This window comes from Maylandia zebra, linkage group LG18, assembly GCF_041146795.1.
Source record: "Maylandia zebra isolate NMK-2024a linkage group LG18, Mzebra_GT3a, whole genome shotgun sequence".
Classification (NCBI taxonomy): domain Eukaryota; kingdom Metazoa; phylum Chordata; class Actinopteri; order Cichliformes; family Cichlidae; genus Maylandia; species Maylandia zebra.
The window spans coordinates 37,677,312-37,698,895 of NC_135184.1; the positions used below are offsets into that span (position 1 = coordinate 37,677,312).

At 40.3% G+C, this 21,584-nt stretch overlaps 1 protein-coding gene across 3 annotated transcripts in view; it reads right to left on the minus strand.

The window, feature by feature from the left end:
- The window catches only part of LOC101470302 (sickle tail protein homolog), a 95,350-nt gene that overhangs the window by 51,933 nt on the left and 21,833 nt on the right, over positions 1-21,584 (minus strand). For 2 of the 3 annotated variants that reach the window (XM_076876449.1, XM_076876451.1), the window contains exons 2-5: positions 17,563-17,888; positions 11,767-11,965; positions 5,040-5,238; positions 1,056-1,149 (exon numbers count right to left, since the gene is read on the minus strand). In XM_076876449.1, coding sequence (XP_076732564.1) covers positions 1,056-1,149; positions 5,040-5,238; positions 11,767-11,965; positions 17,563-17,888 — 818 coding nt within the window. Of the gene's footprint in view, positions 1-1,055; positions 1,150-5,039; positions 5,239-11,766; positions 11,966-16,998; positions 17,226-17,562; positions 17,889-21,584 lie in introns of those variants that run through there. The other variant, XM_076876450.1, reaches the window with a different exon arrangement.

A 21,584-nucleotide genomic window follows, 5' to 3' on the forward strand; every position in this document is an offset into this window, starting at 1 on the left:
ACAAATAAGTTGTTATGAGTCAGTGTCATGGAGTCATGTTTTGTACTGTGTGGTTGTTGTCTGTCACACACCAGAGGGTGGCGTAGTTTGTGTTCTATGTTATTGATGTTTTGTGAGTTCCAGGTGGAGCACTGGGAGAGGCCGGCTGTAAATGAGGACCCTTCTGCCCCTGGCTGCTTCCTGCTCCCAATGAGCTGTGGCTGTGTGTGAGACTCTGTTCTCTGGAATGAGAAGCTTTTGCTGTGTTGTGAATAGTTTTGTTGTAAATAGTTGTAAGTATTTTTACTCGGTAGCTGTAGGGCTGAGAAGCTATTTTCTCCTGCTTTTGGTTAGGGAGGCAGATAAGAGACCTGCATTTTCTTTTGGGTTTTCTCCGTGTAGGTGAGTCAGTTTCACTTCATTTATAGAGAGTTTTGTTTGTTGTTTTGGCCATGCTCACCCTGACGCCCGCTACCTTTTGGAATTTAATAAACTGACTGGTTATGTAACTCTGTGGCAGTTTTTGGTTTGTTTTCCTTGAGAGCAGGAGTGTGAGGACATTCTCTCTTTTCTTTTTATTTTCCTTGTGTTGTGCACCGGTTTCCCCTGGGCTGGGGTGTAACAAAGTTCACAGGTTTTAAACAGTTAGAGCTCTGTAAATGGGCCCCGTACTTGGATACATTTTGCTAATCCTTTATTCTGATGGACAGATTAACAACCTAACTAGAAGTTTCTGATCTTTATGTTTAGTTGGCCTGATCCACACCAGACACTGGTTCAGTGTCCAGGCTCTCATATAACTACTGTTAATATTTTTGCATTTTATATTCACTTTCAGTGCTGTGTCCTGAAATCAAAGAGATGGATGTTAATAGCTTTGCTCAAAATTCTAGTACTGCTGAAATGTAATGGGAAAATGTTGTTTGTAGTGTGTTTAACTATCCCTTTGATTAAAGATCTTGTATATACTGTAAATATTAACGACTTTTTGCATGTACCATTTTCTGTGGAGAAAATAAACCACAATGCATTAAATTGAAAAAAACAAACAAAACAAAAAAAGCTGACTGACTCACCTTTCCTCCTACAGTGGCAGACTTGGCATGATGTTTGAACACATGTTCAGGGTCTTTATGATACGCCTTCAAGAAGGAGTTGGGGGTGATGTTTCTAGAAGCAACAGATTTGCATGATGTTACAAATCAATGTGTGCAACAACTTCTACAAAAGGTATACTGAATCAGTTTTGACACATGTGAAACGCATTATTAAATATTTAGCTTAAGTTGTGGTATGCTGAAATCGCTGAGTAGTAATTAAATGGATCAGACATGTTGTTTGGTCAAAATAGGTCTCATGGCTGTGCAGCGTATATTTTAAAATAAAGGGGTGGTCTAAATTTTGTTTGTGAGAACAGTTTTATTTAGTTTATCGTTGTGATGTTCAGCATGCAATTGTTAACATTTTGCTGTCTATTTCAATCCAGTTACTGTTGATATATGAGGCAAATTGATTTCCTTTTGCTGCCTAAACCTAAAACGCTGAGAAGTCGTTTTGTAGAAGGTGGGAGGCTCTGTAACTGAAAGGAGATGATATTGAGAGTGCCATTATCTCTAGGTACAGCAGGGGATGGAGGATACAAACCATTTAGAGCACGACATGAAGTGTATGCTTTTTTTGAATGATGAAGCCTTTTAACCTCAGGGTTCTTAATCCTTTTGAATTTGACAAGAAGCAAAAAGTGTAGCTGCCAGACTGAGTATGTAAGGTTTAGTGCTAAAAACAAGATTAAGGAAAACTATGTATCAATTAAAGATGGCAAAAGTGAAAAAGATGTTTCCTCAATTTACAATTGACACCAAAATCTTTTCATATAACAAAACACAGTGACAGATAATCTGAATTTGTTAATGAGTAAAAAGGACAGAGGGGATTGTGATTTGTTTATAAACAGTTGTGCTGGTAAGTTTACATACCGTGGCAGAATTTGTAATTTTTGGGCCATTTTCCAGAGAATATGATTGATAATACAAAACTTTTATTTCAATCATGATTAGTGGTTGGGAGAAACCATTTATTATCAAACATACCCTTTTTAAATCATAATGACAACAGAAACTACCAAAATGACCATGATCAATGTTTATATACCATGAAAGTTTTAATAATAACGGTGACCAGTCCGTGATCTGTTTCCTTGTAATTAGTTTGTGTGTATAAAACGTCAGTGAGTTTCTGGGCTCCTGACAAACCCCCAGTGCTGCACTGATGTTGGATTCTGAGCTACAGGGAAAGCAAAAGAATGATCAAAGGATCTGTGGGAGACGATAGTTGAACTTTATGAAACAGGAAAAATGATATCCAGGCAATTGACAGCATCAATCAGCAGTGTTCAAACAAAGAAGTGGAAAAATTCTTTTGTAATGGAAACAAACATTTCAGCCAAAACTGCCACAAAACTTGTTCGGGATGCAAGAAAAACCCCCACAAATAACTTCAGTTGACATACGGGACTCTCCGGGGAAAAAAAGTGGATTTCAAGATACATAATAGGAAGCACTTAAAGAAAAATGGACTGTGTGACATGAATGATGGACCACATAGTTGCAGTTTCGACACTTCATTATTTGGTTGCTCTTTTCTCTAACACTCGGCCGCAGCTTTTCAGCTGCTAGCCACACACAAAACAACAACGCATGTCCTAGTACATTCTTTAATAGGGGAGACGTAATTGGCTGATGGAGCTCCAGTGTGTCTCAGCCTCCCTGCAAGCCACACCCCGCCACATACTCCCATCGCCCAACCTAGCCCGGGGAGCCGTCTGGCCTAGCCTATTCCATCCCTCTGCGGACGGTAAGTGGGGACTGGCCATGACCATCTGTGTCCCGGCCCATAGACCAGCAGCAAGGATGAGTCGGATCAGGGGGCCGACCGTGTACCCAGATCCTCCTTTTACAGAAATAACAGCCTCTAAATGCTTCCTATGGCTTCCAATGAGAGTCTGGATTCTGGTTGAAGGTATTTTGGACCATTCTTCTTTACAAAACATCTCCAGTTCAGTCAGGTTTGATGGTTTCCAAGCATGGACAGCCGCTTTAAGTCACACCATAAATTTTCAATAATATTCAGGTGTTGGGACTGAGATGGCCATTTCAGAATGTTGTACTTGTTCCTCTGCATGAATGCCTTAGTAGAGTTTGAGCAGTGTTGAGGTTCATTATCTTGTTGAAAAATCCGGGCCTGGCGCAACTTCAACTTCACTGATTGTGTGAATGTGGTGAGGCATTGTGTTCCTGTTTCTCTTTAAACTTTATTCTTCTACCTTATTCTAGTTGCTCCGTTTCTTTGCCGCTTAACTACTCCCTCAGTTTTCAGCCGATTGCCACCATTCAAATATTTAAACTGTTCTGCTATTTCTGCTAATGCCAGCTATGTCCTTTGGTGCTCACAACTTTTCTACTTTTTGAGATATTAAGCTTTTTATGCCACTTTTTGGCCCATTTGATGAAAGAGACCACATTTTCAGTGTGATCACCAGTTTAGCTTGCTGGGCTGAGCCATGTTTTAGCTCAGTGAGATAAGCAGCCGTTTTCAGAGCGGGAGGCCAGGGTTAGAATCCCGCTTATGGCAACATTTTTTTCATTAAACAGTTCAAGTTTTTTAACTCTTTTCAACACAAATTCTACCTTCTTCACCCCTTTTCAGCTGTTTTCAGTTCCTTCGCCTCTTTTTAGCACAATTTTCAGTTTCTTCATCTCTTTTTTCAGCACAATTCAGCTTCTTCTGCGCAGTGCACATTTTTTCTCTCATCATATCTTTGTTTTGGGACTGGAACTGGTTTGGCTCAGTGGGATGAGCAGCTGCCGAGAGACCCAGTGATGAAGGTTCGAATCCTACCTGTGGCGGTTGCCGCACATCTTCCCTGCTTGCATGCACACTGCTTTCTTGACACTCTGCAGTGTACCCTTTCAAATATAGCCATCTTCGGCAAGCAGTTCAGCTTCTACACATCTGTTCAGCAGATAATTCTGCTTCTTCAGCTTTTTTCAGCAGATTCCACTACACGGCATTCACACTGCATTTTTGCAGGAAATGCAACTTTTTCTAATTCTTGATTCTGTCACTGATCTTCTGCATCACTTTCCCATACAGCATTTCCTTGTGCAAAGTGCACTGAATAGTTGAACGATGCACAGTGACACTATCTGCAGCAAGATGATGTTGTAGGTCTTTGGAGCTGGTTGGTGGCTTGACTATGACCATTCTCACCATCCCTCGCCTCTGCTTATCTAAGATTTTTCTTGACTTGCCACTTCGGGTCTTAACTTGAACTGTGCCTGTGGTCTTCAACATCCTCACTATGTTCCTCACAGTGGAAACTGACAGCTGAAATCTCTGAGATAGCTTTTTGTATCCTTCCCCTGAACCATGATGTTGAACAATCTTTGTTTTCAGGTCATTTGAGAGTTGTTTTGAAGCTCCCATGTTGCCACTCTTCAGAGAAGATTGCAAAGAGGAGAAAAACGTGTAATTCAGTACAAAAGAAATTTCAGCTCTCACAAACTATTCCAAATTGCAAAACGCTTACCTATGTCTCTAACAAAACCACTCTAACTTTGTAAAAATAGGAAAGATTTCTGTTTTTCACTATCTACTATAGAATTGATTTGTTTTTTAAACAACCTAACTCCAAAGAGTCTAACAGACACATTTCTCACTTTATCATATAAAAAAAACCCCAGTTAAATATGTAATGTTTTTTACACTGACAGAAAGGGGAGTGTCACTGGTGCTGCCTGCTTAAGATCAAAGTGGGCTGCATGTGTACATGATGTAAAATTAGTTTAACACCCCTGATTGTTTGTGTTGTGATTATAAATTTTTATATAGATGGTTTCACCCAACCCCTAACCACGAGCGAGTAAAAAGTTTTTCCATTAGCATTCATATTCTCTAAAACAAAAAAATGGCCCAAAAAAGTCACAAATTCTGACAGGGTATGTAAACTTATGAGCACAACTATGTAATTGTGTATATCATTCTCTCTTTACCACCCTCACCTAATATCCTCCAGGTCATAGTAAACATTGCGGGTGGTATCTTTGATGTAGATGGCCATGTTTGGAGACTGCAGCATCTTCATGGTGAGCTGTTGAGGGAAAGCGGTAACAAACAAAGCCCGAAGAGCATCCTGATTGCTGATTTCTGTGGGCACCCAGACTTGCTTTGTTTCCTCCCCATACTGCAGGAACAGCACACCTGACACAACACAGGAAGAGGGGCCATCAGTCTGTGTCAGAACCGTACAAAGAAACATCTTCAAATCTTAATACGCAAACTGATGAGTGGCAGCTAAAATAAATATTTTTGATGTTTATTTTAATATATTTAGCCATATACAACATAAGAATGCTAATCCACAACAAAATCTTTAAATTAAATAGGGTACAGGTGCTTGCTTCTCAATGGCTTATGAAGCAGACAGCTTATAAACTAAACCTTCAAGCTCCAACACAAGAGCTTGCAGGTGAAGTGTGAAGTATGAATAGATTCATGTTGAGAGATTATTTAAATCCCAGTGATTCACGAGCTATCCTATGCACTCAATTTGTCTCATATGCATACTGTCATGGTCCACATGACCCAGCGTTTTGTGTTTCATTTTGGTATCATCTTATGTTTTGTATTAATTCTTAGGGTTTGGTTCTTGTGTTTAGTGTTTTAGTGTGCTCCCTCCTGTGCTCTGTTCGTGTCCCTGAGTTAGTGTTGTAGAACAGTTTGTGAATTTCCTGTTTTACTTTGAAGGTCTGTGTCTCGTTGTGTCTATTAGGTTCAGCTGTGTTCCCCTCTGGTGTGTCATTCCCTAATTACCTTGTGTGTTTTTACAGTGTGTGCCTGCCTGTGATCCTTGTCGGTTCGTCTGTGTTATTCAGTGTTTCTCCGCGTCTCTCTGCCCTGCTTCCTCCGTGTCATCTCCGTGTATCATCCTGTGTCCTTATGTTTTCAGGGTTGTTTATTAGTTTTTCCCAGTCTAGGCTTTAGTAGCTCCCTGTTCCTTATTTCCTCTTTTTGTACTTCGTCGTCACTGTAAATAAACACTCACTCGCACCCCTGCCAGTTCGTGCATTTTGGGTCCTTTTCTCGTAACACCATACGACTGCTGCCCCAGCCGTGACACATACTTAGTTACGGACCTACAGGCCTTTTAGCTGTGAGATGACTGAGCTAACCACTGCAACACTGTCTATCTAACAGAAATGCTACTAGGAGAAACCTCAGCAGTCAAATTAGCTGCCAGGATTAATGTTAATTCAGTTGGTAACTTGATAAAATGAAACTTGTTTTAAAGGGATTTCTGCAGCTACAACTCTAATGCCTCCAACTGTGTAATGCTTGACACACTTGATTAGCAAGCAAAAGGTTGCTGGTTTGATTCCAGTGGGGGACACAAATGCCTTTATTTGTGTTAAGAAGAAAATCGGATGTAAAGTTCTTCACCCTTGTTCAGAACTGTAGTATCAAACTTGTTCTTGAAAAGCAGTACACTCTTTCCCCCACTCTACAACACTGTGTTAAACAGTCTGGTTAAAGAATTAATACATATCCTGACTTCTACAGGTATATCATCTGAAACATCTGCCTTTCCATTTTTCATCCTCTTCATAGCTGCCCTCACTTCCCACTTACTAATCCTCTCCACTTCCTGATTTATTCATTTCTCCCTAGTGCAATAGCAGCATGAAACCCTGTGTGAGAGGGAAGGGGCGGAGCATGGACAGCGAGGTTAGGAGTCTCACGGTTTTCTGACCGTGTGCACAGGTAGTTCTGGATAACTGCTTATTTTTTGGAACTTCCATGCTTATTTAGGAAGGAGTTCATTGTTACATCTTCAGTTTGTAATACATAAACAGTCTTCAAATCATAATGCAACTGGAAGCATTTCTTTTGGAAACCAGGAACACAAGACTCCTTTTTTAAACTTTGTTTATTGGAAATTACCCTACATAGAGTTTCAAAAGTTCTGTTAAGTGACGTGGCGCTAAACAATTGAGACTCTTAAAAACAAGTTATAACATTTTAAAGTGGATACTGAAACGGACTTGAAGCCAGTGTTAGGATGCCAGTACAGGTGTAATGTGATCACACCTTTTCTTTCCTGTCAAAAGGCAAACATCTGCATTTTGAACACTGAAGTAAGAACTGATCAGAGCCAACATATAAAGAGTTACAGTAATTAAGATGACAGGTAATAAAAGCGAGGCAGGCCTTCACCTTACTGAGGAGCCTTAGTTAAAAGAAACTTGTCTTAACAGCTGAGCTGATCTGTTTATCAAATTTTAAAGCACTGTTGAAAGTCACACCAAGGTGCCTTGCAACCAGATGACAGTAAGACACTAAAGGACCAATAGCGCTGTCATACCCATGTAACAGATTGGGTTGCCCAAAAGTTTATTTCCTCACGACTGTACATCTCTGGGACAGTTCACTAGTGCCTGGTTAGAAATATGGCTGTTGGTTTGTATACGCAAATACAAATGTATTTGAACACAGTGTCCAAATACATTTGAACACTGTGTTCAAATACATTTGGACACTAACTGTGTTCAAATGTATTTGGACATTGACACAAGTTTTGTTTTTTTTCTGTTTACTGAAACATATTCCAATTAGAGCTGGGCGATAGAACGATAACGATATGTATCGCGATATAACTTTTACTCGATAGAGAAATTAAGCTATCGCGATAGACCTCGCCGCTCTTGTCCTCAAAGGAAAAAAAAAAAAAAAAAAAAAGGTCAGCCAATCCAAATCAAGTAGCGCAGAGCCGAACCAATCACAGCCGCAGCGTCACGTCGCGTGACTTGTTACGTACAGCACAAGTGCCAAGCCGCACGTGTGTTTGTTTGGGAAGCAGCCAGCGGGTAATGGAGGAAATGAGTGTGCCGACTAGAAAAATCAACCGAGCGTGACTGAAGAGAAAACAGATGATGGTTCCAACGCTGGAGAGATTGTCGAACGGAAGAGCCATAGATGTTCCGTAGTGTGAAGGTATTTCAGCTATTTCAAGTCTGACAAAAAACAGAGTAGCGTGCACTGTAAATTGTGCCGAAAGCAAGTCTGGAAATACAATAAACTGGTGCATGCGTCACACTGTGCGCCACGTTATTGTTTCGGTGAAATGAATTTCTACAATACTGTTAATTCTACTCTCTGCAGTGTTTAAATGCTTACATATACACACAGTTACTGTCCGTCCACACATACGACTTGGTTCTGCTTCTATGCCCCAGCTTTGTTTACTTTTTCCACTTCTAGACTTCTGATTGGCCAACATTTCGGCACGGTTAGGAATCTAGCGCCACCTGCTGCTTTGGCATGTTCATAGCAGCGTTTTCCTTCATTTCTGCCTTTATGTGTGGACGGGATTATTTTTTAAAACGAAAACGGAAAATCTCAGTTTTCAAAAATACCCGTGTACGTGTGGACGTAGCCTCAGTCTCTGACTGGAAGCGCTAATTCGTCATTCGGCTTTTGTCAGACTAAAGTAACTGTTAAAACTGTTTGAAAAGCTAAGCTATACAACAAGGAGAGATTGCGAATTTCCTTTTAGTTCTAAGTTTATTTGATATTGACAAAAGTTAGTCAGTTTTGTCTGTTCTTCTGTAAAACAAACTAAGATTTATTTTTAGAATTAATATTTTGTTTCTAAGTGGAATTGACAATTTAGTCTGTTTTGTTTGTTCTATTTTGAAACTTAAACGCTTTAGCGGCTGCCTTTTGTGTAGTTTGCAATATTTGCCTTTATTTATCTGAAAAAGTCTCATGTTCCTGAAGTACATCTACCCTGTTGAACTTATTATGGGAAATAAATATTTAAATAAAAACAAGCTGCTGATTATTTCACATTTTACTTGTGAGCAACGGCACATTTAAATCTTACAAATATAGTTATTTGGCTTATATCGTGATAGATATCGTTATCGCCTGAAATGAAAAAAACATATCGTGATATGAAAAAATCTCATATCGCCCAGCTCTAATTCCAATTATAGTTATATAATGGGCATGGATATGTTTACACTCTCAGCTTTCATTTAAGTCTACACTCAAATTGGATGAAGAGTTTAGGAGTTTCAGCTCATTAACATGTTCCACCCTCTTTTTACAGGGACCAAAGTACAGTGGCCCCTCATTTATTGCGGGAGTTACATTCTAAAAGTAACCTGCGATAGGTGAAATCTGCGAACTAGTCAGCTTTATTTTTAACAATTATTATAGATGTTTTAAGGGTTTAAAACCTCTCACTACACACTTCTCAGACAAGCATGAACATTTTCTCTCTAGTTTAAACAGCCTCAAAGTTCAAACCTTCGTAGAAAAATAAGTCCAGTATTATAGAATGAAACCAAACATCAAACCCTGTTTTCAGGTCCAAAACATAGGAATAGAGCAACCATTGATTGACAATGGTCTATAGCCAATCAGGACGCAGAACACAATGTGCTGTAAAAAAAAAAAAAAAAAAGAAAACAAGAAAGAAAAAAGAAAAAAGAAAAAAGGAATGCAAAATTTTAGGAAACTAATTTTGCAAGGCCGCAAAAGGTGAACTGCGTTACAGTGAGGGACCAATTGGAAAATTTACTTAAAGGCTATTTCATGGGCAGGTGTTGGCAATCCCTTCATTATGACATCATCAAATTATCAACTGAAAGCTGCTGCAGTAGAGGCCTGGGAGAGTCAGGAGGAAACTGACTCAGTTTCAGGAGGACATCTAGTGATGTCCATGAGTTCAAGACTTAAGGCTGTCATTGTCAGCAAAGGATTTTCAACCAAGTATTAGAAATGAACATTTTATTTTCAGTTATTTAATTGTCCAATTACATTTGAGCCCTTGAAATGAAGGGACTGTGTTAAAAATACTTTAGTTCCTCACATTTTTATGACATCTTTTTCAACCCACAGAATAAAAGCTAAAGTCTGCACATCAACTCCGTCTGAGTTGTTTCATTTAAAGTTTATTGTGGTAATGTACAGAGCCATGCACACCACTGCATCCTTATGCTGTGGTGTTCCTCAAGGCTCTGTGCTTGGCCCAATGTTATTCTCATTATACATGCCCCTCTAGACTTAATCTTTGAAAAATTTAACATTTGCTCCATCGTTGCACTGCTTTCTCAAGTGCATGAGAGAAGTCAGAGAATTGCTTTTGGGCAATTCCCTTATCCTGAATGAAAAGAAAACGGCAATTGTAGTGTTTGGCAACCATACCCCATGGGACATATTAGCTGATACCTTTGGTTCCTTTGTCACTTCTCTCTCTGACTCGGTTAGTGACCTAGGTGTCCTGCTGGATAGCTCTTTCAAATTTAACAAACAAGTGTCCTCAGTAATCAAATTTAGCTTTTACCAACTGCGCCTTATTGCTAAGGCTAAGCACTATGTCCCTCATAAAGATCTTAAAAAACTCATTCATGCTTTTGTGACATCTAGATTGGATTATTGTAATTCTCTCTACATTGGTCTTCACTCTGCTCTCCTTCACAGACTTCAGCTTGTCCAGAATGCTGCGGCTCGCCTCCTGACTGGTACTAGAAAGCATACCTCTATCACCCCTGTTCTTGCTGATTTGTATTGGTTATCCATAAAATATCATATTGAATTTAAAATATTGTTGCTCACCTTTAAAATTATAAATAATTTAGCCCCTAGCTATCTGGTCGATCTCCATAGTCCACATGTCCCTGGGCGAGCCCTCAGGTCTTCAGCCCAATTACTCCTGGCTCAGCCTAGATCTAGACTTAAATCTAGGGGAGACCGTGCTTTTGCCCTGGTTGCACCTAACCTGTGGAACGACCTTCCCATTGCTATCCGTGCATCAGACTCCATTTTATCTTTTAAATCCAGTTTAAAAACTCACTTATTTAACCTAGCTTTTCCATCTAGTTGGTGTCCCTATTTTATATTTGGCTCAATTTTTTTATCTATGTACTTTATCTTTTAGCAATATCTGCTCTTGGTAACTTTATTCCTGTATAATTAGTGCACTCAACCTGCTGACATTTGTGGTACTTTGTTAATCGTCTTTTATTTAACCATGTCTTTATTTTCCTGTTTCGATTGTAAAGCACTTTGGTGTACCGCTGGTTTTTTAAATGTGCTATATAAATAAAGTTGTACTGTATTGTATAAAATCAGAAAAAAATTGTCTCTGTTCAAATATATTTGGTCCTAACTGTATATCTGGAGGTCATCTGCAAAGCAATGAAAGGACATTATGCTTTTTATAAATGGACCCCACGGGGAAGCAAATATAAAGAGAAAAGAATGGGCCCCAGTAGAAAACCCTGAGGTACTCCACAGTAGAGCAGGGCGATATGGCCAAAAATATTTATGCGATAACGATATAACTGATGATATAATTGATGTGAGACAAAATACAAAATACAACTCCACAACTTCACTAGCGCAAAAAACCCATCCATTTATTTTCTATGCTGTTTTTTTTAATGTGTGTGTGTGTGTGTGTGTGTGTGTGTGTGTGTGTGTGTGTGTGTGTGTGTGTGTTTATTGTATCATTATGTCTTCTAAAAGTAAATGTTTTAAAGAGAGATGGAAGTGATCTGGGAATATGGTATTTTATCATAAATTGGATCCTGACAGCATTTTCATGACCATATTTTCCATACAGCTTCTGCAGGATATTCATATGTGTTGTCCAAATCAGTTAAGAAGCAAACTATTTCATACAGTGTTATTGAACAGATTTATTTAGATGTGTCTACATACCTAACGGCCAACCTCTTGTCTGACCACTTGAGCGGCCTACAGGTAGACTTGCTCTAGCCTTAGAGCCCCTTGTAAAGGCAGCAGATAGGGGTATCATCTCTCCACCAGACATGCTACTTGAAACCAGCCTGTTCTGCTCTTTCACCAAGTGTGGGACACCAGCACCTTGGGGACTGTCAACAAACCAGGGACTCCTTACCTGGATTGAAAGAAAAAGCAAAAGGATTATGATTATGGGAGAGAGGAGAAAATGGTAAAAAAAAATTATTAAAAGTGCTTCCACTACTAATCAAATCTTATGTTAAGGGACATCCATCCATCCATCCGCTTCTCCTTTTCAGGGTCGCGGGGAACACGGGGAGAACATGCAAACTCCACACAGAAAGACCCCGGCCTGATGGTGGAATTGAACTCAGGACCTTCTTGCTGTGCGGCAACAGTGCTAACCACCGTGCCACCGTGCTGCCTCATGTTAAGGGACATTTATATCCATATATATTAGGGCTGTCAAAATTAACACGTTAATGCAGCTTAATCCATCATCATGACTAATCTGATTACATTTTTTATCTTGGCACATGCGCAAATGGGCAGTTGATCTGGTAGTAACGGCCAGAAGAACCAGTCAACTCAATATGGAAGATGATAAACAGCACATTGGCTCGTTTGATAGAAAATTTTAATTAAAACAACAAGACAGAACAGTTGACCGACATAAAGTACTATGCACATTGTGCAGGAAGTTATTTTCTTTTTACCGAAGCACTTCCAGGGTAAAAATATCACACAAAGCATATGCTACTCGGGGATGCTGCTAGCACTTTGGCTAACGTGTCGCCCAGCTTGTGGCAAACCACTCTCACGGAGCATTGGGGCCTCAGTAAGTCTACCTCAGACAAATTGACAGACACAACTGGCAAGTAGATTGCACCAAACTGCAAAACTATTAATATCGTCGAGGACACAGCCCTTACAAAGGTTTTGCAAGTTGCCTTTCGAGATGCATTGTACAAGGCTCCAACAACAAGCACAATAATGTCAAAAATTAATGGGCTCTAAGACACTGGAAAGGAAAAAACAAGAGAATTTAGCTGCAGCCAAACATGTCACCCTGTCAGGTGTCAGGTGGGAAATTCACAACTGTAGGGATTGATTGTCCACGAAACTCAACAGCTGCAGCTAAACCTTTGCCATTTGAGCATATGCCTTGTTGCATCACTGGTGACAGTGGATTTGTCCAGGTTTCAGAAAATTGTTGGTCAATTCAAACATATTCCAACCAACGTCCCAGAGCTGGAAACACGACAAACAACCCTGGGGGAGCAGAAGGAGCCATTGATCCAGCAGAGCCACAAACTTGTGATGCTGATGCCACAAGAAAGAAATAAAAAATTTTTTTAATTAATTGATTAAAGAAAATCCATTTCTTGTTTTAATAACCATTTTGTTCTTCTTCCATCTCTTCCTCTGTCTGTGTGTTTTCACTACCGGTATGTAACTGAGATTCTGGGTGGGGAATCCTATATTTCCTGCTCAGTGGTACTGCCTGCCCTCTCCCACTTGCATCATGTGATGGAAACCTCTAATGATGACTCTGCATATGTAACTAGGTTTAAAACAGCATTCCAAGAACACCTAACCTCCCACCAAGAAAACTTTATCAACAATGATTGTCTCAAGATTGCCACAGCTTTGGATGCTCGATGGAAGTGCCTCCCCAAGAGTGACAGAGAGAGGGTGTGGCCCACACTTGGAAGACTGCTGCATGATCAATCCCCACCTCAGACTTGTGAAGATAAGCCACCCAAGAAAATGAGTCTATTACAGATGAATCAGATGAGGAGTTTCTGCCTGACAGAATCATGCACTTGATTCTGTAGCTCATTCAGGAGCTGGTGACAAGCTGGCACTGCTGGCTTGCAAATATCTGGCCACTCCTGCAACCACTGTTCTGTGTGAGAGACTGTTCTCAGTTGCAGGCAACACTGTAAATCAGAAGCGGTCAGCTCTCCTCTCGGACAATGTAAACAAGTTAGTTTGTCTCAGTAACAGGGCCACATTAATGTGGATAAATGTTTGCAGAAAGTTTTTTGTAAACATGAATGTTAAGATGTTCAATAAACATGTTCTGTAGGGCTGTTCGATATAACGATCTACAGGGTGGGCCTTTATATAGATACACCGTAACAACATGGGAATGGTTGGTGATATTAAAGTCCTGTTTGTGGCACATTAGTATATGTGAGGGGCAAACTCCTCAAGATGGGTGGTGACCATGGTGGCCATTTAGAAGTCGGCCATCTTGGATACAACTTTTGTTTTTTCAATAGGAAGAGGGCCATGTGACACATCAGACTTATTGGTTCACAAGAAAAACAATGGTGTACTTGGTTTCAACGTAACTTTATTCTTTACCGTCGTTGTTGCGAACCACAACGCATAAAAACAGGCGCTTGTCCGTCCGTAGTGTGGTTATATTAAATATAAGAGAAAGAGAGAAGTTTAAGAAATGAATATAGCCACTACAGTGACCATCAAAACCATGAAAAAATATTGCCGTAAAGAGTTTATTTTGCGACACCACGAAACAAACGACAGCGTAAAATGAAACGATAGACGTTTTTATATCGTCATCCGATATATATCGTTATATCGAACAGCCCTACTCCAGAGTTCACTTTTTAATTTACTCGATTACTTCTCCACACTCTGGACTCTTTGCTCAGTTCAGCTATGGTTCCCCTGTTGCTCTGTATGGACAGCAACCCATGCATTTCTCCATGTAATCTGCTCTGTCATGGCTCAATATTCCACCTGAGATCTGCTCAGCTTGCAGTACTGATTCATCTTTTATCTAGCTACAGTCCATTAGCTGCTACATTCACAATAATGGTGTGATGTTGTCTGGGCGGGCCTTCCCCACACCGGACCTACATGAAGACCGAAAACAAAGAAACAATGTATGTATGCACAATTAAGTTAATTCATAACTTAATGAATTAACAACATAATAAAACAAAGTAACATGTGACTGAATATTTGCTTTAATTTGCTGAATGTTTGATTTTGCTGGCAACATAGTGTTTACACAAAGAAACCTGGGATAGTCAGTGCAGCAATGTTATTCTGACAATAGCAAATCATAGTAAATAAATATATGGAGAGAATAATGTGCTTAATGTGCAAAAAGTCAATACTTCTGGGACAAGTTGAAAGTTTTACGACTGCTCATCCACTTTGTCACACAGGGCACCAGAACCATTGTCTCCTGTGGGCTGCAAGCTGGGGGCCTCTATTGATTGTGTGTTAGTTTATCCAGTAATTGCCAGATGACATTGGAATCTGGGAGTTTAGAGGCTGGGTCAGCTCAATGCCTCTCCTTTGTGTGCCACTAGCTGTTTCTGGGCAGGGTTTTTGGTGCACTGTGTCAAAGCAATCTGGGAAGCCATAGTTTACTCTACTGACTTATCTTAGGAGACAATAGCGATTATGTGGCAGTATGCAATGTATTTTCAGTTGAAAACATTGGAAGCCAACACTATCATGCTGCAGGTACTGGGAGTCGCCCTACAGCCTAGAAGCTAGTCTCTGGTACCTTCTCAGTTTCACCTGGACACAGGTCCCGGTTCCCCTCCAAAGCAGCACAAACAAAGTCATAACACAAAAGAGAAAAAAATATCAAAATTGACAAAGGCAGACCACATAAAATTACATTGTTGGCTGCATACAGTTGTTATCTTATGTTAACCCACAATCGTCGAACTTCTTTCATCTACGTGAAATTCTCAGAGAGTGAGAAGAGGCTGCAGGTCAGACTCAAACCCTGAATGCATCTCTTAATAATATGATGAGGGGGGGGGGGGGGGCAATGTTATTTTTGTATGACTGTGTTATGAATGACTATTCTATTTTAATAATCGGATGACTGCTCAAGATAGGAGATTAAAATTTTAGGGTCCACGAGAGAGAAAAGCACACCAGGACATCAGAGGAGACAGAATAAGAAATACATAAAACATCATTAAAAAGTCTTGTAAGGCAAGATTCCCTTTTGTAATGTGATTTAATGCTATTTTAGCATGTTTAAATAATTTGGGACTGAACCTTTCCACAGAAAAGTGTTTATAATTATTAAAATTCAATAGAATAAAACTTATAATAAAATTCAATGCAAACAAAAGAGTAGTCTAGAAGGAAGGACATAATCAAGGTTTAACCATCAGTCTGTCTCTCTCACATTACAGGAAACAACCTGCATTCCAGCTGCATCATCAGCAGGGCACACAGCCAAAGACATAAATCACACAAAAACACACAAAGATAATAATTCAATATGACCAATAAGAGCTTGTGGCTTTGTGTTTTAAAATTTGAAGTAAAAAATGGCGGATATAATTGCTATGAGACTGTTAATATTCCAAAGGTGTGATATTTAGATAGCGAATAATTACACAATTGTTTGTTTGTGAATGGTATGTTAGTTTGTGCAGAGTCTCTAATGCCCATAGGTGTAAATTTGAAGAGAGACACATTTAAAACACACCGCAGCTTCAAAAAGTCTGAAAATAAAGTAGGTTGAGAGGACAGTAATGTCTTACTGCCCCTGTGCCCCCCACTTACTGGAACAGAAAATAAAAATCTCCCCATACAGCTAACAGCACACTGCAATAATCATAATCCCGGCTCACTGCTTCAGCAGGCTGTTATGGCTATTATGACTCATCTGAGCGCAAACAGACATCCCTGTTGTCATTACAGATCAAACTTGTGAGGAATGCTCACCATTCCTGCGCAAATGTGTCATTTTTCTTAATGCCTGCGTGTGGAAAATAGATATTAGGAAACAGCGTCTTCAGTTCTTTTAGTTCTTTCACCTGGTGGACTCTTCGCCTACAACAGCAGTGCTGGGTCAGAACGGATTCCACCCATTGAATCCCTTAAATGATGGTACCTTTCTGTTTGTGTTGGCTCTCGTCACATGCTGACGTAACAAACAGTGACAGACATCTGGCGCAGACGCTGAATAGCCCGCATAATGACGCGCTGATGGAGCAGCTTGTTGAGCCGGCTCCAAACACTCAGGAGCTTGTGTATCGCAAGTTGAAGGCTAATGTAAAGTTCATATCCTGCTAATCGCTTTGGCTACTTTTACACTAAGTTGTCTTTTAAGTAGTAGAAAAAGAGCGGCTCAGAGGAGCTGTTGGTCTTTACAGATAAATTAGAGGAACTTACCTGGAGGAGATGCTTGGTGTCAGCAGTGCGGTTTTAGAGTTTTAGCACTTCCCAGGTAACTTAGCTCTAAGGGTCAAAATCAAGTCCTGCGGTTTCACGGCAGGTTTAAGGTTCTTTTCTCGGACTTTTGAGACGTCGTAGTTTCTACATGCCGCATGTTTCTCTGCTTGGATCAGGTGCACTGACAAACTCCACCCCTTTCCACCCGTTGCTGTTTCAACACAACTCCACCTTAGCAAATAATGCTGGCTGTACCGGTCTAACTGGGAGATCAGTAGTACTACTCGTGAAATTTATGACAAGCCACAAGACACCTCATGCCCCTTCAGCATTACCACTATAACAACACACATACATCGTTTTAGAAAAGAAAATGCAAAACAGTAACTGATAAATGTCTGTCAGCAACTCATTGAAATCACAATGTGAAAAACATGTTGATAAAGCTTAGAAGATCATTAAAATGAAAACAGGTTGTTGCTGGCCTTAAAATGAATAAAAAAAAGTCATAAATTCACTCCACATTTCATTTTTCAAACACTGCTAATGATGAACAAATCTTACCTGCTCGTTTGTGCAGTCCTGATGTCCTATGATAATGGTTTTATGTTGAGGATATTTTTGCCTCACATGGTCCAGGACCTCTTTCTTCCTCTCCACATGTGTGTGCTGCATTATGAGGCTGTCCATCTGGCTGTGTCTGCTGCTGCTGTTATTGGTGGGGTAGCTTCGAGGTAAGGTATTGGGAGAGCATCGATATGGACTGTAGGAGAAGTCAGGGTTAGACAACAGGCTTCTGGAGGTGTGTTCTTTCTTCTGTAGCAGACAGTCTATGCTGTTGTCCCCCACAGCAGAGGCAGAAGAGGCTCTCGAAGGGGAGATACTTGGATCTAAGTTGGAAGGATGAGAGGAAAAAGGAGTGATGGTAGAAGGAAGTGCAGAGAGAACGAAGATTTACAGGAGAAAAAAACTTATATGACAGGATGACTTTTTTCAGTTCTCAACTTTGAATTTTCAGTGTATCAGAGTTGATCGCTACCATTCTCAATCTAACGCTCTTCTGTAGATTCTTGCGTGGTGGTGTCTCTGTGGTCTTTTTATGTCTTTCCTCAAATCTCTGTTGTGGGAATGGCTGTAGCTCAGGCAGTTGAACAGGGCATCTATTAATCAAATCCCTGGCTATTCCAGTCTGAAAGCGAAGTATTTTGGACCATTTTTCAGGTTCAGTGCCCTAAATTAAACACAGAGAACCAGCTGCGCCTTGTAATTTTTTAAATGTTTGAAACACTATTATTTCTCACATTTTGTTCATTCAACTAATAGTCCTAATAGAATGTAATATTTAAATTATAGTTATCCATTATACCCTGCTGCTTCCTTATGTTCCATCCTTTCAAAATCTTTCCAGAAATAAGCAAACAGTCTCACTGAACTAATATACGATGGAGCTAAAGGCGCCATATGAGCGCATAAATTGTTGACTTCAGTCAGGTTTTTTAGTCTTAAATTGTGATTAGCTTCACTGATGACCTATGATGCCTCTATGAAATTTGTTTACCAATATGACAAGAGGTCAAGACTAGAGTAGATTCAGCAGAGACCTTAATTCAAGTTCAAATTTTATTTGTCATATACACAATCATACATAATACAATATAAAGTGAAATGCTTGTTGCTGTGCAAAGCCTGACCTTAAAAAAACTACACATAGACATAAAAGTAAACAAAACGAAACTAGAAATGAAACTAAACTAACTAGAAATTTGCATAATATACAAATTTAAAATTCCAAAATTAACAGTAAAAAATTACAGTAAAATTGAAGGTAAAAAACAATATTTAAAAAAATAGAACGTGCAAAAAAAGTAAATTTAAGAAAATATAAAAGTGTGCAAGTTGAGAGTGTGCAAATAAACAGTGTGCAGTGTAACAGTTTGAGGTGGAATAAACTGTTGCTGATGTATAGTAATGAGAGAGAGAGTCCAGTCCTACACCTGATTCAGGGACCGAATAGCCTGAGGGAAGAAGCTCCTCCTCATTCTCTCTGTTTGGCCTCCTCACTGTTGAGGTCTGGGAGGACTTCAGGCGAGCAGGTGGAACAGACAGAAGGGAAGCTGAAAACGAGTGGCGTGTATGAGGGGGTGAGCACGCATGGAGAAGATCAGATAAATATGGAGGAGCAAGGTTATGAAGTGTTTTGAAAGTAAGAAGCAGGATCTTGAAATTGATATGGAGGTGAACTGGAGCAGATGGTGATCTGTGAGTAAGTAGTTAAGCAAACCAGAGAGATAAGAGGTTAACCAGCTGAGTGGTATGTTACTGATGCCAAAAGATGTTAATCTATGAGGAAGGATGCAGTGACAGACAGTATCAAAAGCTGCTGTAAGGTCAAGGAGAAAGAGGATAGTGATGAGTCCAGAGTCAGCTGCAAGCAAAACAATCATTTGTGGTTTTTACTAGAGCTATTTCTGTACTATGAAATGAATGATCACCAAATAGAAACTGTTCATACAATTTATTTCTAGTGAGGTGTCTATGAACCTGTGCAGCTACTATATTTTTGTGAATTTTGGCAAATTTGAGGAAAGGCAAATTTAAAATTGCTCTACAATTATTCAAATGGGCAGTGGATTGAGTTTACGCTATGATAACTTTTACTTACTAATAATAGAAGATATTTGAATTATTATAGGAAGTTCAAAACTGGATAGAGAAGATAACAGTTGAGTAGGAGAAAACATGCAAATAGAACAATTGACCACAAGAAGAGGGCAACTGTGAAGATTAACAATTTTGGTATTTAAAAAAGTCCATAAATTTGTTACAGACTGCAGCAGAGTGGGTATGTCTGGCAAAGGTATCTGGAGGTTTAACAATATTATGTAATATAGAAAACAAAGTACGAGTATTTTCATCAGTGCACTTAATAATAGAAGTGTTGTAAGATGATTTAGCATGATAAATAGCTTCTTCATAATGTTGTATATGACTGAGATAGATATCCTTAAGTCTTAAGAATAGTACGTCCATTTTTGCTGAAGACACATTCCAGGTGGCGGCCAACAGCTTTGAGTTGGTGAAGTTCAGATGAATATTAGGAGGCAGAACGGGAAAAGGAAGTTCTTCGACTTGAAAAATATAGTAGCTGTGCAGGTTCATAGACACCTCGCTAGAAATAACTTCAGAATGGAGGAATGCAAGAGGTTTAGTCATCTGTGGAAGCTGAGGCATTTAAGGTTGGTAAATGACTAATGCAAACGCCTTACCTAGCAGACAATTTAAATACAGGTATAGGTTCAGAGAATAAAAAAACTTCTCTAACTATATTAAGCAATAAGTATAGAGAGAGAGCAGCAGCAGCCAAAATGCGCCAGCGTCCACTCAACGCTCTCGTGTCTCCACAGAAGATCCAAGCGGTCAAGGAATGACCATTTCCCACCTCCTGAAAACAGCTTCAACGCTTCCTCAGCTTTGCTAATTTTTATCGCTGTTTCATACGAAACTACAGCCAGGTAGCTGCACCACTCACCACTTTCACCTCCAACAAAAAACTCTTCCACTGGAGACCTGAAGCTGAATCAGCTTTCAAAAAGCTCAAACATCTGTTCCCCTCAGCTCCTGTTCAGATTCATCCTGTCACCACTAAATCATTTGTTGTTGATGTGTCTGATGTTGGAGTCGGAGCGATGCTTTTGCATCACTCTGGACCCCGAGCTACAACCCTGTGCATTGTTTTCATGCTGTCTCTCCCCCGCGGAGCAAAATTGTAATGTAGGAGACAGAACTGTTAACTATAAAACTGGCCTTAGAAGAGTGGCATCATCTGCTAGAGCGGGCTGAACTTCCATTCACTGACAATAAGAACCTCACTTACCTCAAGACAGTTAAACGCCTGGATGCCCACCAGGCCTTGTGGTCCTTATTCTTTGACTGTTTCAAGTTTGCTATGTCCTTCCATCCAGAGTCCAAGAACACCAAGGCAGATGCCTTGTTCCACTAGTACGCCCCTGACGCAGATCCCTCAGAGCTGTCAACTGTGCTACCTGCCTTCTGCCGCGTGGGCCTCATCTCTTGGGGGATTGAGGAAATGATTCGGCAGGCTCTGCCAGATCCAGGAACTGGGCCCCTGGGCTGGCGACATGTCCCCTCAGAAGCATTAGCTTTGGTACTAAGCTGGGCCTACAGGTTTTCATGTCATCATGAGGTAGGTCGGACCATCCCTCTGCTGAAGCGTCACTTCTGGTGGGGAATGACAGAGAAGGATGTGCAGGACTAGTGCTGGTCTGTGCTGGCAGCAAGACCAAAACTCAGAAGCCATTGGTCCTGCTTCAGCCTCTATCCATACCTTCTTGGCTATTGTGGCAGGACGTAGGCGGTGGTGCCGCGGCTGGGAAGGCGGACGCACCTGCGCGGCATCGCAATCATGCCTCACCAGCTTAAGAGTGGTGTAGGGTCCTGTCATGTTGTTGTTGTTGTTGGTGTGTGGCTGGCAGTTGGAATGCTGCAGCCTAGTCGTGTGAACAAGCTACCGTGTTAATACAGAGATGCTTAAAAGCATAAACATGCCGTGGTTTATCACACCCCTG